This window comes from Mesoplodon bidens (assembly GCF_964165515.1).
Source record: "Mesoplodon bidens genome assembly, chromosome: 7".
Lineage (NCBI taxonomy): Eukaryota > Metazoa > Chordata > Mammalia > Artiodactyla > Ziphiidae > Mesoplodon > Mesoplodon bidens.
In genome coordinates this window covers 30,669,842-30,686,553 of record NC_138164.1, presented here as the reverse complement: position 1 = coordinate 30,686,553, position 16,712 = coordinate 30,669,842, and the positions used below count along the sequence as shown (strand labels likewise).

Here is a 16,712-nt window from a genome sequence, read left to right as displayed (position 1 = left end):
TACTGCCTTAAAAAGAGTTAGGATATAAATGTGTTTTAGAATGCAACTGATCAGTATGCAAATGTATAGTAAGTTCATTACAAATAAGAATGAAGTTATTACCACAATAAAATAGGAAAACAAGAAGGACTTTATTTTTGCAGCAAACTCTTATTACCTGTAAAATATTATGGAATCACCTGGAAATAGTAAGGTTTTTAAACTATGTGAAGTTTATATATTAATCTGCACAAAATTATTCCTTGTAATTGCCTTCAATAGAATTTATCTGTAGATTATATATTTAGCCATTTCAAATAAATATAGAAATAAATATAACACTTTCTTTAATTTTCCTAATAATGCACTATGGTTTATATGTTTTGAAGAAAAGGGAAAATTCTTTAAAAGGACAACAGACTCCAGGTAGACAGGTTGCAATACACTCAAAACAAATTTTATTATATATTGTTAATATAATTAGTAGTAAAAGCATACATTGAACCATGTTTTCCTTTATAAAGCTCTACAAAATTAAAGATTTCTATTCAGACTCATAATACCTAGATGTCACCTATGGTTAAATTTTGGCTAATATGCTTGAAACACTCTGTAAAAAGAGAAACTATGTAAAATTGTTTATATATTATCAAAAATAACTGTGGAACACTCATTACAATTTAAAATGAGATTACTTAAAATATGGATTGTAAATTCTTCTAATTTTCATTGAAACAGATTTAATCTTTATTGGTGAGTTGTTTTTGGTCCATGTGCCCCATCGAATTCCAGTTGAAAGCAATTTTCCAGGGAAGTAATGAATGCCATTCAGATTTGCGAGACCACACTGGTTGAACCACCAGCCGGTATTGTTACTGAGGTGGCTGCAGCTCTTCACAGAATGACCATTGATGAAGCATACAGGGCGACATCCATCATTATCAACATCTGATGTGCTAAAAGGCATTGCATTTTGATTATCTTCTTTTCTGAAACCCCGGAATGCATCACCTAGGTAAAATAGATTTTTTTTAATGATGAAATTGAAAGGCAGTTTTTGTAATTTTAATCAACCTTTACCAACTCATTATGCAAAAGCGTTACATCTCAGAACTAAGGTTTAAATAATATTTTACTAGGTATTATATTAAAATCTCTCCTCCGGGTGCAATATGCCAAAATCTGTTAATAAATTCCTCAACATGATAGGCATGTTTAAGTAGACATTTGTTGGATCAAATTATGGTGGTCTGTGATGGCCTAGGAAAACTTTGCATATTATCAGTTAATAAATTGAAAACTATTAAATCATTACATAATTGTATGAAAGGACCAAACAATAGCTGTATAAATTGAATGATAGTTTCCTTCGTATGCTTTAAAAACTAAATCCCATCCCTTACCCCTGGTAACAAGGGGTAATGTGCTCTCCATTTCTACAATTTTGTCATTCCAATTATTTCATATAAATAGGCTCAGAATATGTAAACATGAATAAGTGGACATTTGATATAACATCACAAATCACAAAATGGAAGCTTGGCTGTGTAGACAGAAGCAGATAATTTAGGTCAAAAATATGGTGTATAAACCTGTCATACTTTGGGGAAGAATAATATGGTAATTGGTAATTTAGGCAAAGAAAATAATTTACACATAAATTTTTATACCAGTACCATTTTACATCACTTTAGATAGAGAAGTATGGATGAAGGTGAAACCTCTACCTTTAAGGAACAAATTTATAACTGCAAAAGTTGTTTGATTTTATTTAGTGGCCACCAAGTTTATATTAAATGCCCAATGCCCTCAAGAAAAAAATCAGCTATACCACTGAGGTATGCCTTTTCTTCATGGCTCTCCACATGATATGCATACTAATTGGATAGTAGTTAAAACACCACCATATTTTAAAGACTTACATTGGACATGCTATGTATGGTAGCCCTGATAGTCACAGTAATCTTCAAAGATTAAGTATCTTGGCCAAGGCAACCTGGCTAACTAAGTAGCAGGGGTAGAATACATGTTTGTTTGTTTCTTTTAAACCATATAAATAAAAGATTCTAATTAGTCCCATTGTACTTAAATTTCACTTATAGATAAAATTTGCTAATATGTTTGAAACACTAAGTAAAAGTGAAGCTATGTAAAATCTTTGAAGAATTCAAAACCCACATTTGTTTCATTATGTTCCAAATGTTTGGCATCTTTTGAGATGTCTTTGAGGAACCTGGAGAACTTCACTAATGGTAGTGGCCTACCCTGTACCCCAGCCCTGTCTCTGACCATGTGCTTCATAGGAACAAAATGCCAAAATTGCACATATTTGCAGGGAGAATATCATTTTCAATACCACATGGTGCAAAACCTTTCAGAAGTTCAAATGAGAACGACAACACTTATGGAACATTGCCTAAATTATATGATCCCTCCATAGATACTCTCCCTGGTTAAGTCCAACCATCAGAAGGCTCATACATTATATGAGCTCCTCAATGGATTATGTTTAATAATTTACTCTAAAAATATAATGCATAGGTCTAGTTTTTAAAGAAATGGTCCATTAAAACTCACTGTTAGGGCCTCCCTGGTGGCGCAGTGGTTGAGAGTCCGCCTGCCGATGCAGGGGATGCGGGTTCGTGCCCCGGTCTGGGAGGATCCCATATGCCGCGGAGCGGCTGGGCCCGTGAGCCATGGCCTCTGGGCCTGCGCGTCCGGAGCCTGTGCTCCGCAGCGGGAGAGGCCACAGCAGTGAGAGGCCCGCATACCGCAAAAAGAAAAAAAAAAAAAAAAACAAAAAAAAAAACTCACTGTTACATTTTCTGTCCAAGTGTAATTAGAAAACATGACACTTTGTTTTCGCTAAGAACCCAGAGAAATGTCTCTCAAGTTTTAGAACCAGGACAATGTGTCCTCATGGAACAACTGTGCTTCTCAAATGTTCAAATTTCATATTTCTATTTTTGCTCTGAGCTCAAAGTCGAAGGTCTTGCTCACCTCTACCAAATACCTGATCATAATTAACTATACTGCTATCTTTACATTATCTTGACATCTTTTTCTTTATTTTGATTATATTATGTGATCAACATTTGAAAGTTACTTAACAACTTTATTGGGAAAAGGCAGAATAAGGCATGACAAAATTTGAGGCTTCCAAAATGAAAAAAATTCTTGCCATTATAAATTGTATCCTCTAATTAGATCCTAGTCATCTTCTAGAGAAATCCCACATAAACTTTTCCTAACATTGTATGTTCCATATTTAGATAGTTCTTTACTCATTTAGAGATGAAGCCTCAAAAATTATATAACTCCTTAAAATTGTCCCTATATGTCAATATTTAAATTTCAGACTTTTACTTAATATCCTAAGTCTAAACCCCCTCAGATATCAGAGATTCCATCCACACCAGACAACTTCTCCTGCCCAGTAATTTTCCTCCCTGTGTGCCTGGACTCAAGCTGCTCTGTTTGCCAACATTCATTTGCCAAAAGCCTATCCATTCCTCCAAGTACAGGTCAGTGATTCTCAACTATAAGGATGCCAACATATCCATCTAGTGAATACAGATACCTTGGCCCAAACTTACTGAATCAGATTCTGCATGAGTATGTACTTTCAAAAAGCATCCCAGGTTGACTCTAACATTAATTCTTTGTTGAAAACTACCCTTCTCTGGATGCAATCCATTGGAATCATTCTCTCTTTCTCTTTAGTCCCCAAAGCTCTATCAGTATTCTGTGTTTTCAGTTTTATTTAATCTCCCCCTCCATATTGTGATCAGTTAAAGAACTGGGAACATAACTCATTCATTTTTGGATTTCTAACACTAAACATACCTAATGAACAAGTACCGTGATGAGCAATGAACAGGAGAGCTGAATTTAGTATTAACTCAAGTTTAAAATATCAGCATCAAAATATGAATTTAATATCAAGTATTTTGAAGTTCTAAAAATTTAACTTATTTGGAAATGAGTAGATGTACCAAGATATAGCTAAAAAACAAAAAGACAAAGAAAAGACCTCACTAAACTAGTTGTTCTATCAACCTGGGTCCTTGCCCTTGCTCAGATGTGATGAGCTGGGACTCTTGGACAAGTCACTTAATCTTTCAGGTTTCTTCACCTGCAGAGTGAGAAGAGTGAAGATCAGCTCTACATTCTATGACTTCTAAACACCAGCCTCTCAGTACATGAAAATGTAAATAATGCATTCCCAGCCTGCCCCACAGATTAGCTTTCTAAAGAATCAATTGTGATTACATATGGCAAAATTGTTTTAAAGTGTATAAAGCACTTCAAAATCACGTGGTGATGCAACCATCATAGCAGAGTTTAAAAACTCAAGACTTAGCCAGTTTTCTCATTCCTAATCTATTCTGTTTTCAGTTATGTGTGATATAACAAAAGAAATGCATTACTTTTATCTTCATCTAATATTGAATCAGCTATATGTAAATCTTTTGGATAATTTTAGGAATAAAAAACTTACCAGCATTTCCCGAATATCGTCCTAAGTGCATTTTAAAAAATCTTGTTTCATCCTCTAGCCAAAAATTATCATATGATGCATAAGCGAATGTGTCATCTTCAGATTCCAGTGCCACATACAGCATAAAACTGGTATTCTTCTGATTCACTATGTAAAAAATCTTTTTCAGCCCTAGCCAAAATTCACCTGTTTAAAAAAAAATGCTTTTTTAAATATATTTTAATACAAGTTAGAATGACTTTTTGTTATTAAGTGTTTGGTTTTGTTTAGTGTTTCAATAACTCCAAGATGGCACACATAAATTATTTGAGAGACTAGATTGCCCTGGTTCAAATTATCAGTGTTTGCCTAATTTACCAAAACATATATATATGTGTATCTTCCCACTTCTACTTTACTAGACTTGGGATAACTAGTCTCTGTTTCATTTTTTTATCTCCCCAAATTAAATTCAAAAATTCATTTAAAGATCACGTTAAAAGTCAAGTTTTACCTTAAGGGCTGTCAACAAAAAATGAGTTCAAATATTTTGGCAGGTAACAAAATGATGTGTACCAGTAAATATAAGAGGTTTAACCTCCAAATCAGCAACTCCTAAAGAAATATTTTCTGAAAATTCTCAGTAGAAATTATTTTTTCTGTCTTTGAGAATAATGTTTTGTGAACAAATATTTCTTTGTTAAAATGAAGCTCATCAGTTACCTATGAATGAAGACATAAGGTAGAGACACTTGAGCATACCCAGGTTAAGGGTCAATATTTCCACGATGATTATAGATCCAAGATGGATTATTGAGCTCCCTAATTCAGACTGCATTCTTCTTGCATGTTCTAGCCAATGGCTTTCTACCTCCCTCTACCTACTGTGGCATAACCTAAATGTGGACACTCCTGCTCTGAAGTATATCCCTCTGCTTGAATCATGAAATTACTGAAGGAAGTAAGGATCTAGTCAAAACAAACATCAAGAGTTGGGGGACAATGTGACAGCATTCAAATCTTAAAACTATAGCTAAGATACTAAGTCACTCTCCAGGCCTTACAGGGGCATTTTAGCTACATACCCACTTAGAACTGAAAAGTATTCTGAAGAAATACTGGAAGAAAGGGAGCATAGGAAGTAAAAAAGAAGTACAAGAAGGAAGGTGAGCCTTCTTAGTTTCTCACAGTCTGACACTACAATTTAAGTGTCCTTGCCATCTTTCCCCTCTACCCCAACCTCAGATTTAACAGAACAATACATTTTCTTTAATCCCAAGTTTATTTTTTTAAATAGGCCAAGTACAAAGCAGTCTGCTTATGTGAAGTATACCTTCCTGAAGACATTTTTTGTCAAAACTCAGATAATTTTCCCATGGAAATAAGCATTAAGTAAGAAAGATAACAACTTAGAGCCTGCAGATCTATGACAGCTCAATTCAGAAGGCAGCTCTTACTGGAAAATTGGAGGTAATGTTGAGAAAACACAAGTATTTCAACTGCATTCCATAGCATGGCAGCTATTTGGCCTTACTTATGACATTTTATTACATTTCATGTCCCTTCTAACATCATTGGCACGCTGTAGGGTTTTTAGCAGTAGGACAAACACCACCACTTATTAAATCCTTGGATGACATATTATGGGATCTTAAAGACTCTAAATTATAACAACAGTAACTTAAAATAATAGCATGAAAATGATCAAAGTCACCTGCAAATGTTCCAATTGATGTAAAATTCTGCAGGGTTCAGAAATACTGGTGCTTCTATTCACCAGCAAAAGTTGATGCTGCCATTTGGTAATAACGTGAACAGATTTTACAGTTCACCTGGGGTTTACATTTTCCAAGTTTTGAGCACAGTGATTTTTACTGACGTTTACATAATTTGAATTCCTACAGCCATGGACCTCAATTCTCTATTTCATTTGCTTGTGTAGACACAGCACAAATCTCAAGAATTTCAAGGTCCTTGCTCATTCAGGTTTTCATTCTACAAATAGTTATTGAGTATCTGCCAGAATTCTGCTGGGAACATAGTCAATACTTAATAAATAACACAATTTAGAATTTTCACTCAAATCACATTTCAACTAAAAATAAAGATTTTCATATCCCAACTGAAGACCTATTTATTTTAAGTAATTTGGCATATAACCAGAGGGTAATTTGTCATATTTTTATATTCACAAGGATTTGCTATTTTTACTAACTATTTGACCAATAGAGACAGAGTCCATTGGCATATTATCAAAAAGAAGAAAAAAGAGGAGAAATAAATAAAATTTGACCTAAAAGGTCACCAAATCCATCCAGATAGTCGCACCATAACCTTTGGAAGTCAATTATCCCATCGATCCTTTTCTGTATCACAGTCCATCCACCTCCTCTGTAATCCATGTCACACATTACCTAAAATAAACCCAGAAAAGACAAAAATAACATAATATTATTTTCATTCTTTGATATAAAACTCATACTTCACCCTTAAAGCCTAGAGAAAGAGAAGATACTTCCACTGAAAGTTTCAATGCAACTGTATGTCATTAATGTATTCAGATTTTTTTTAAATCTCTAGAAATACTACTGTTTATTATAAAACAAACCTAATTGTGGTCCCTGTATCAGTCATTTTTTTAACATATGTATTTGGAGCATTTTAAGGTTAACCTCTTATTCTTCATCTCCATAAATATTTTTTAGTTGAGTAATAACTGTACCAATCTGATATGGCAGAGTGATGTATTTCTTTATAAATTAACTTTTCCTTTTAATTAAAACACTGATTTTTCAAAAACAGTGTTAAATGTGCCTGTGTGCCTGTCTTTGATTGCTTTTTTCCTCCAAAAGCCTGGAAGGCCTGTGTTCAGACTGGGATTTTCAGACAGAAAGGCACGATTTGTGCCCCATCTCAGCAGGCACTCATAGGTGCATCTGTGGTGCTCTGTTAAATGTCTCTAAGAGGACAACCATAGGGAACCCATAGAAGTGACACAGCGAGAAAATCAGAGCAATCCTCCCCATCAGAAACTTCCCACACACAGACAGAAAAAGGCAGTGTGGAGGAAGTTAGGGAACCAACACTTTCCCACAAAAGAGGTAATTATGCATCCCACTCTTCACAATATTAGAAGCCTTCCCTTTCCACATCTGTTCAGGTCCATTTTTGAATCTGTAGGTGAAGTAATTTAGGTAATTTAAAATTATTTCTCACTTAATTCCCAATTTTTGGCATCCTGTCAATAGATGTCAAGAAATGTTAGTAACTCTGAGACGAGAAACTGGTATAAAAAAAATATTTTAATAAAGACTATCAATAAGGAATGATATTGGTATTATAAATTTCTTATGCACAAAAAAGTAACCAGAAAATTATATATATATAATTTTTATATATTATATATACTATATGTAATATAGTAATATTATACATAATTTTAATAACATAATTTCTAGTAGAAATTTCTTCTAGAAATCATGGTATAGAACTACTAAGGATAAATATGAGTAATTTATTTTATCTGATTTGAGAAATGGATCAGCTTCTCAATCTGTCTCACAATTCAGTGAAAGGATTTTGTTAATTATTAATTTCTTATACAATCACAAAAAATCACTTGTCATCCAAAGAAAGTATAACCAAGTATAGGAAGAGAAACTAAAGTATTTTTAGCAAGCCCCAAGGCAAAACACACAATTATTTTTTAATATCCATAAGCTAATTCAAGCAAGTAAGTATTTATTTTGCATAGTTCTGCCTACTGTAAGGATAATATAAGATCTTGCACCAAATGGATTTACTTTAAAGAGTGTAACTATGAACACTCAAATAGAAAAGTGAAAGACCCTCTAGTTCTTTTATTGGTTTGTGGTTTGGGCAAAGAATTCCAGAAAATGAAAATTTTGAAACTGGAACTTATACTGATTTATTTTAAATTTTTTAAGAAAAAATAAAATATTAAAACAATTAAAATTCCAATATTATTTAAATAAATTAGATGCTTATCCTATTCCATATAATAAGGGAAAACTTTACCTCAAATGGGTAACTAGATCCTTCTGGGTGGATTATATACAAACCACTTGGTGTTTTAGTGACAGAACCAATGGTATCCTTAATATCAGTACAATCTAAACCTAGAAAAGTAAAATTAGTTATTTAGGATATTTCCACATATACATTTAAGACAATCATTTTATAACAGAGAATTGACAGTGATATCTGAAATTATTATTATTAAAATATTCAGTAATGATGATGATTTTAACTTTTTGAAAATGAAAAATTATCTCAACTTTAGAAATAAGAAGAAACTAGATAGATAGGTGGAGGAACTGGGATTGAATAAGTTATGCTGCAATAAACCTTCACTAATAACTAACTCACTGTTATTGATTAGTATTCCATTTGGTACCAACATTTATTTAATATATTTTATGATTATACATCCTCTTGTCCAATAAATAATGCCCTTTCAGAAATCTAGGCTTGTTTTGGGAACATAATATGTAACAGAAATCTGTGTGAATGAGGAGGAGAAAATCCAAAGGAATAAGTAGATTAATTACTATTGACACATCCTTTCTCCACTATTTGAAATTTCAGAGATTCTGGTGTTTTGGGGCCCACCATTACAAACAGGCAAAGGGAGAGGAGGGGGAAATCACTTTCTTCACCAGAAAAACTGATGCTGAGGCTGGAGCCTGATCTGTTGACAATAGCTAGAACTGTAGCAGTCTATAATCACCTTCTCTTAAGCACTACCCTTTCTAGGGGATTGTAAATATACTATGTAGATATGATATTATAGTTTACTCTTTGTGTTATATCTTATGTAGATATGTATGTAGATGTGATACTATAGTTTACTTTACTTTGTGTTATCTTTTATAAATGTGATAAAACAAATTCAACCCTTACAGCATCAGTTACCAAGAGAACAAACACATGAAAGCCTGATACTTCAGAGCCAGAAGCTTGGGTTAGATTCCTAGTTCTACTATTTACTTGCCAGAACCATTAACTAAGTTACTTAACTAATTTTCTTCATGTGCAATATTGTTATAATAATAATACTATCTACTTCATAGTGTTATTCTGACGATTTACATAGTAAGACATTATATCAATATAAAGCACTTAGCACAGTGCCTAGCGCACAGTAAATATGCAGAAAATGTCATCTACAAAAAGTTAGCTATAAAAAATTGTTTGCTTTCCCCTTCACTTCTAGAAGAGTTAGATTTGTTGCCTTTCTTCTGAATTGCTAAGAGACATTTTCATAATAACTTTATGTTCAGAGATATGATAATAGAAGTTTACAATGTAGGACTAATCTGAGTTGGAATATCTGCTTTGCCATCACCATCCAAATAAATATGAACAGGTTATTCAGATGTTTCTGGGCTCCATATTGCTTATCTGATGATGATCATCATCATAGTGAACACTTATACTATGCATCAAGCAATATTTTAGGAGCTTTTGGTGTATTTATTCATTTAATCCTCATAAGAACCATATGAGGTAGGTACTATCTGTTTACTGATGAGGAAACTGATATCAAGGAAACAGTGGATGAGGGATTTGAAGACAGGTGATCTGACACCAGAGTCCTTGCTCATAACCACCATGTTACACTACCTACACTTATGGGAAATAAATGAGATATAATAGAATAACAAAAAACAACATGTGAAAGTGCCTGTCATAGTACCTGACACATAGGTGATTCTCATTAACAGTTTATTTCCTTCTCTTTGTAAAGAAAAAAGAAAGATCATTCACTAGGCAGTCAATAAATATTTACTTGCTTGGAACTTTTTGTTATTAATTCACAACTGTAAGATATATAGGGCACTTTTCTTAGAAACCCATGACTTTAGGAATTACTATACAGTGTTTTAGTATAAACTATGCTGAATTCCAGTTTCTTTTATCTTAAGTTTCTTTTTCTTTTCAAATTTTATGTCCCAATTTGAAACATCTCAAGCATGTTAAAAATACTTTTTACAGGTGGGAGGAACTCTGAGACCTTCTTTTCTTCTAACTGAAGATTGATTATTAATATTAAAATGTAAAAGGAGAGCCTGAATTCAGTTACATAAAACTATGCTATTTTCAACAGATTCATAATATCTGTATACAGCCATAGCTTTCAAATGGTCAGAAAAGCTTCCCAATTCAGGAAAGTACACATTGTCTGGGTTGAAATTTGTCAGGTATTACTCCTCCAGTCTGTTAGATGATAATGAGCTGTATTTTTTAAACAAAAGTTCTAAATGCACCAACCTGTCCAGGAAATTTTTAAGCAATAAAAGACAAGTATGAAAAGGGTGAAATACCAGAGTTCTCACCATGTGACTGAACTGGTCTGTGAGGAAAAGTATCCAGCTGTTTTCTAAAAACTTCTGTAGTCAAAAGGAGAACTCGATTCATGAGCTCATTAACCTAAACACACATGCATACATTTAAGCAAATTTATACTTGAACAAAACTCTCTTAGCTGAATTTTATAAGTGATATATCTAAGCCTCTTATAAATCCAGCTTTGAAATATATATAATGCCCATTTTTCTTTTGAACTCCTTACTGCTCTAAGCAGTAAAGAAAGGCATTACTAAATAGCAATCATTAAATTGAGTACTGTTTTCCTCCTACACATTGCTTTCATCTGCCCAGTTCTGCATTTGACTGCTCTTGCAGATCTGTTCTTTGTATCTTTCCTGCTCCTTTGCTGTAGTTTCTTATCTGATCTCCCTGTCTCCTCCCTCTGCTCTTCCTCAAGTCATCCTCCTCACTAGCTGTCAATCTAATCATCACATTTCCCTGCTCAGACACTTCGATGACTCCTTGGTGTGGCATGAGTTAGCTCCTATTTCTTTAAGTCAGTTTTCCTTATACACCTCAACCTCACCAGCCACTCCACCCCTGCACCACTTCAAGCAGTTCCCCAGAATGGAAGGTCCTACTCTTCTTACCCCACATTTGTGACCTTTGAAGCATTTATCCATCTTTCATGATTCAGTTCATAATCTCTGTCATCTGGGAACACTTCTCATAGCTCAGATATTGAATTTCTTTGGTGCATCTTTCTGACAGCAATCACAACATTTTCAATACATTTTTCTGCTCTCTTAGACTGTATAAGCTTTAAGTGCAAGATCTTTTTTTGTTGTTATTGCTTTCTGTTTGCCTGAGGCTTACTATGGTGTCTCTAACATAGTAGGCACTAAACCGATGTATGGACTTTAATGTATTAAAAAATTAAACAGTTATACCTCTAGCTAAGTATATCAATGTACACATACAATAACAACACAATTCTAAAAAATCCATACCTGATTAGATAAATAATCCAAGGAAGCTTGCTGCTCATCCATCATATTTCTTAGTAGTTTTTTGGTACTTCGTGTATAAGAAACAATAGAATTTTGCAAATTTCCTTAAATCATAACAAAATGTGTTTGTTAAATATTATTTTGTTATAGAAAACAATTACAGTGAAAATAATTACAAAATGATTTTGGATAAATATGTAACAATAAAGCTCAATCTAATACATAGAATTGCATATTCTAGTTAGTACTTTTTTGTTTAACTCAGGATTATCCAAGAAAACAATTATTTCAATACCTCGCAATGAAAGTATGCTTCCTAATAATTTAGATTACCCCCAAATAATGTAATCTGATATAAATGAGAGACAACATTCTGAATATCAATTCTCACTTTATAAGATGAGAGGTACAGAAGCAGGAGGTCCAAGACTCATCAGTTCTTACTACATAAGAAAGTAAAAAGCAATAATTCCATATCATGTAAGTTAATTTTAAAAGTAAATCTTTCTTTAAATTTTTTCTATTAATGCTATGTTTTTATATAAACAAATTACAAACACACATACATATATACCCATAATAAATCTTAGTCAAAAGTTTTAGCTGGTTGGTTTCTGGTTAAACTTTTACTATGTATTTTTGTTTTATTTTAAAACAATCTTACTTATAGAATAGTTTCAAGAACAGTATGAAGAACTTTTTCTTAATTCTTTTGAGCATGCCACCATGATGCCCCTGGATAATTCAGTGTGCTTTTCTTACACCAAAGACATTCTCCCCAACACAGCCATAAAAATCAGGAAATAAACATTGACTACCATGTACTTCTCAGATTTTATCCAAGTTTATTCAGTTATACTGATGATGTCCTTTACAACAAAAGGAGTCACACATTATGGCATACCTTATTCTTTTAAAAATTATTTATTTTTATGTTCCTAACTTTTACTCTAGCAGTAGAATCACATTAATAATTCGTGATATTTTAAAATCTACCTCACCCAGCTTCATCTCTCATTTTTACTTTCAGTCTCTCACTTTCTATTAGATACTCCCTGGATTTAGACATCTGTCTTAATGGATCTAAAGCCACACTCATAGGTTTGAGAAGCCTGAGATACCTGTGTTACACATAGAATTAAACACAATAATGTGAGCTTTTTATACTTTCTGACCTAGGAGTTACAGTCCTATAAGAACTGGATCAGAACCTCCTCCCTTTCTGATTCCCTGTCTCATTTCACCACCTATGTACATATAAATAGATCATGAAAATTACTGCACTGCTAATAGTTTTAAACAAAAATGGAGATTTTAAAACTTTTTAATTTTATGCTTTGCTACATAAATTCGCTGTGAATTTGTATTATATCTATTGTAGTATTTACTCAATATTAGTGAATTTCTTCTCAAAACTCAGGTGAAATTTGCCATTTGTTCAGACGGAAGTAAGAAAATAGTGCTAGGCGAATTGATACTATCAGTGCGTTCTGGCTCGCCCCTTCCCTCTGTGGCTAGTTGGTGTCACTGGGCCATATTATATAGAAGAAGGATTTATTCATTTACCAAAGCACCTACTATGTGCCAAACACATAAAACTCCTGGCCTCGGATGATCAGGATATATATAAAATGACCCACAAAAATGCTAAGGTATATTTTTCCATCTCTACCCTAGAAATAATAAATCATATACCTGTATAATTGTGGTTATTTTTAATACTTACTACACATGAAATGTTTTTCTTCTCGTGTAATTTTAGTTTTAACATCACATGATTCCTCACAATCTTCTTTATAAACAGTAGCATTACTTTTACTTTCATCTTTTGCATTAGATTCATCTTCTACAATGTTAACTACTGGAGAATCCTTTATATAAAAAAAATAGAAATAAGAAAAAATATATGAAATATGTTATATTACCTAATATGTCATAAATAAGAAGAGTGTAGAAAAAAAGATGAGATTTCAGGACATATACAAGGATGATCATTAGAAAAAAACATAATTAACTGGTTAGTTCAAACTTCCACAAATAAACCTTATGGGTAAATTCTAAGTATGAACAATAAATATATGTTAATTCATTATTTCTGCTCTCCTTTTTTCTTCTCCAATTCCAAAGGAATCATTTAGGGTTCACATTCTAGTGTGGTGGCTCTATGGCCTTGACCTTTAACTTTTACACATTTCCATGTGCGATATAGTTCTGACCATCCCTCTTCCAGAAATTGTGCAATTTGAAGTTCTTTGAATGGGTACTAAGAAGGTTCCCTGAGATGCCTACAACATTTCTATGCCAAAAACACTTTCTGCCACTAGTTATTAGGAATCGTGGTTTGGGGGAAATGTGCAAGAAAATTGTCGCTTTTGTATAAGCTAAAGTATTTACAGTTTTGAAATGTAAAGTGTGCATAGATTTAAAAGGTACCACTGAATATTTAAAAAGGATAACCAACAAGGACCTACTGTATAGCACAGAGAACTCTGTTCAATGTTATGTGGCAGCCTGGATGGGAGGGAAGTCTGAGGGAGAATGGATACATGTACATGTATGGCTGAGTCACGTTGCTGTGCAACTGAAACTATCACAACATTGTTAATTGGCTATACTCCAATATAAAATAAAAAGTTAAAAATATTAAAAGATAAAAAAATAAAAGGTAGCAGTGATAACAGAAAAAAAGCATGGAATTTTGCTTGCAAAATCAACAACAGATATCATTTTAAAAAGCCAGTAACCTTATATATAGAATGGATAAACAACAAGGTCCTACTGTGTAGCACAGGGAACTATATTCAATATCCTGTAATAAACCATAATGGAAAAGAATATGAAAAAAGATATATATATTCAGTTACATATGTATAACTGAATCACTTTGCTATACAGCAGAAATTAACACAACATTGTAAATCAACTACACTTCAATAAAATAAATTTTTAAAAAATTAAATTTAACTTAAATTAAAATAAAAAGCCAACAACCAACTACAAACCTGTGATTACTAGTGGGGAGAAGGAAGGAGAAAGGTGCAAGATGGGGTAGGAGATTAAAAAGTACTAACTACTATTCAAAAAGAAAAAAGAAAGAAAGCCAATTACAGATGTCATTCCAAAGGTATCTATTCGTGTTGGCACACTACTGGTTTTTTTAATGTTAAAACATCCTTTGGTAGATTTTATGTGATTTAAAATAACTCTGTAATTTAAAGAAAATAATAACAAGCTTTGTCCTCTTTGACCTGGATATTGAGAGAAAGGTAAAGAGCTAATCACAATATAAAAGATATTTGCCCAAAAAGATGCTTACATTTTGTTACATAGATCTACTTTTAACTTTTTGCTCTTTCCCCTAAACTCCTATAATAATTGACATAGTAGATGTTTTCAAAAACTTAGGTTACAACTATATTTTTTAGATCTAAATAAGATTCTTAAATTTTTAGTATAGAGAATTGTTATTAATATTTCTGTAGGTTTTTTAGAATTTATTCTTGCTTCAACTTTGGAATTTAGTATTGATACAGTGGTAATTACATTTTATAACATTTAAAAATTATAAGCCAACATTTAAATGTATAGAGATTCAAATCACAATCTACTCATAGTATTGCATACACTATCTTAGCTATCAATCACTCTGACATTGTTTTGAATAAAATTTTCTAATTTTAAATTTTAACATTTCCTAGGTAACCAGTCACAAGACTATATTTGAAGTATGAAAGTTTATAGAATAGTTTATTTTAAGCAAAGTGATTTTTTTTACTACCTACCAGATATTTCATTACTAAAGTTAACTGGAAAGTTGTTGGCTAGTTTTTAACCAAGGCCTGCAATTTCTTTAACAAGTTTTCACAAGAAATGTATTAAGAGTCAATCTTCAGTTTATGGTTTCCTAAGCTTAAAAGTAATATTATTTAAGCATAAGTCTCAGCATTTCTAAATAAACACTTTAATTTTCCCATAAATTATATTGAGTACTGTAATTAATCTTTTCAAACATATAATATATATCTTGAAAACTATATAATCATGCTTTCTTAGCTGAAATAATATTGTTGAAATTCTTACCGTAGAATGATGCACACAGTTACCTTGTATAACTTCTCCACAAGTAAAAATACATAGATTTAATAACAAGAGTGAAGCTTGGAAAAGATAAATCATATTTTTCTTGGTTGGAGAAATGAAAATTTTCTTCAAATATCAGTCAGCTCTGTGTGGAAAGAACTCTAGTACACAGAGTCTTCAGTCAAAAATTTCTGGAAGGTGTACAACAAAAACAGAAGCCAGTACTTACTAGTTTCCATGCCCTCGTTTGAAACACCTTCATATGAGAAACAAGGTAGCCTCTAGAGATCCAGTCATTTTAAGTTATACAAATCCTTTTTTATCACTACATGCCTGCATTGTAAATCCACGCTTTTGGAATACAGGCAGTAGTCAGCCAGCTAGGTAGCTAAATCAAGTAAGTAAGCAAGAATTTATAGCATCATCTAGTTTTTATGTCAGATTTTGTTTTTCTGCCCTTAGAAAAAATGCCTTTGATAAGGTGTAACTGTATAATTGCGAACCAGTTTGCATAAAAATAGTAAGAAAGTAGAAATGAGTGATGTAGAGGGAAGAATATTATATTGGAACTATTTCTACAAAATACTTAGTAGAAATTTAATCAGTGTGGACACCCAGAACAGATAATTCAGACTTAAAATATGTTTGCAACTGAATTTAGCTATCAGTGATGGTCACATTAACCACATAATGCCAAATTTCTAGGACTCTAATTGATTTATATGTTTTACATCAATAGTGTTAAAACTTTAAAAATTGTGACTATTAAGGGGACTATTGTTATTGAAAATTACCACTCTCTGAAAGTTGATAGATCAATGTCTGTGATG

The 16,712-nt window shown here is 32.5% G+C and overlaps 1 protein-coding gene across 1 annotated transcript; it reads right to left on the bottom strand.

Moving 5' to 3' along the window:
* Window positions 1–366: 366 nt before the first annotated feature.
* On the bottom strand, window positions 367–15,978 carry ANGPTL5 (angiopoietin like 5; the record flags this gene model as incomplete). The annotated part of the gene is made up of 8 exons (XM_081239582.1): window positions 367–990; window positions 4,481–4,666; window positions 6,753–6,873; window positions 8,498–8,598; window positions 10,819–10,912; window positions 11,803–11,906; window positions 13,529–13,673; window positions 15,883–15,978. 8 exons carry the CDS (start codon window positions 15,976–15,978, stop codon window positions 671–673), a joined length of 1,167 nt encoding a protein of 388 aa, XP_081095708.1. The 3' UTR covers window positions 367–670.
* Window positions 15,979–16,712: the final 734 nt, after the last annotated feature.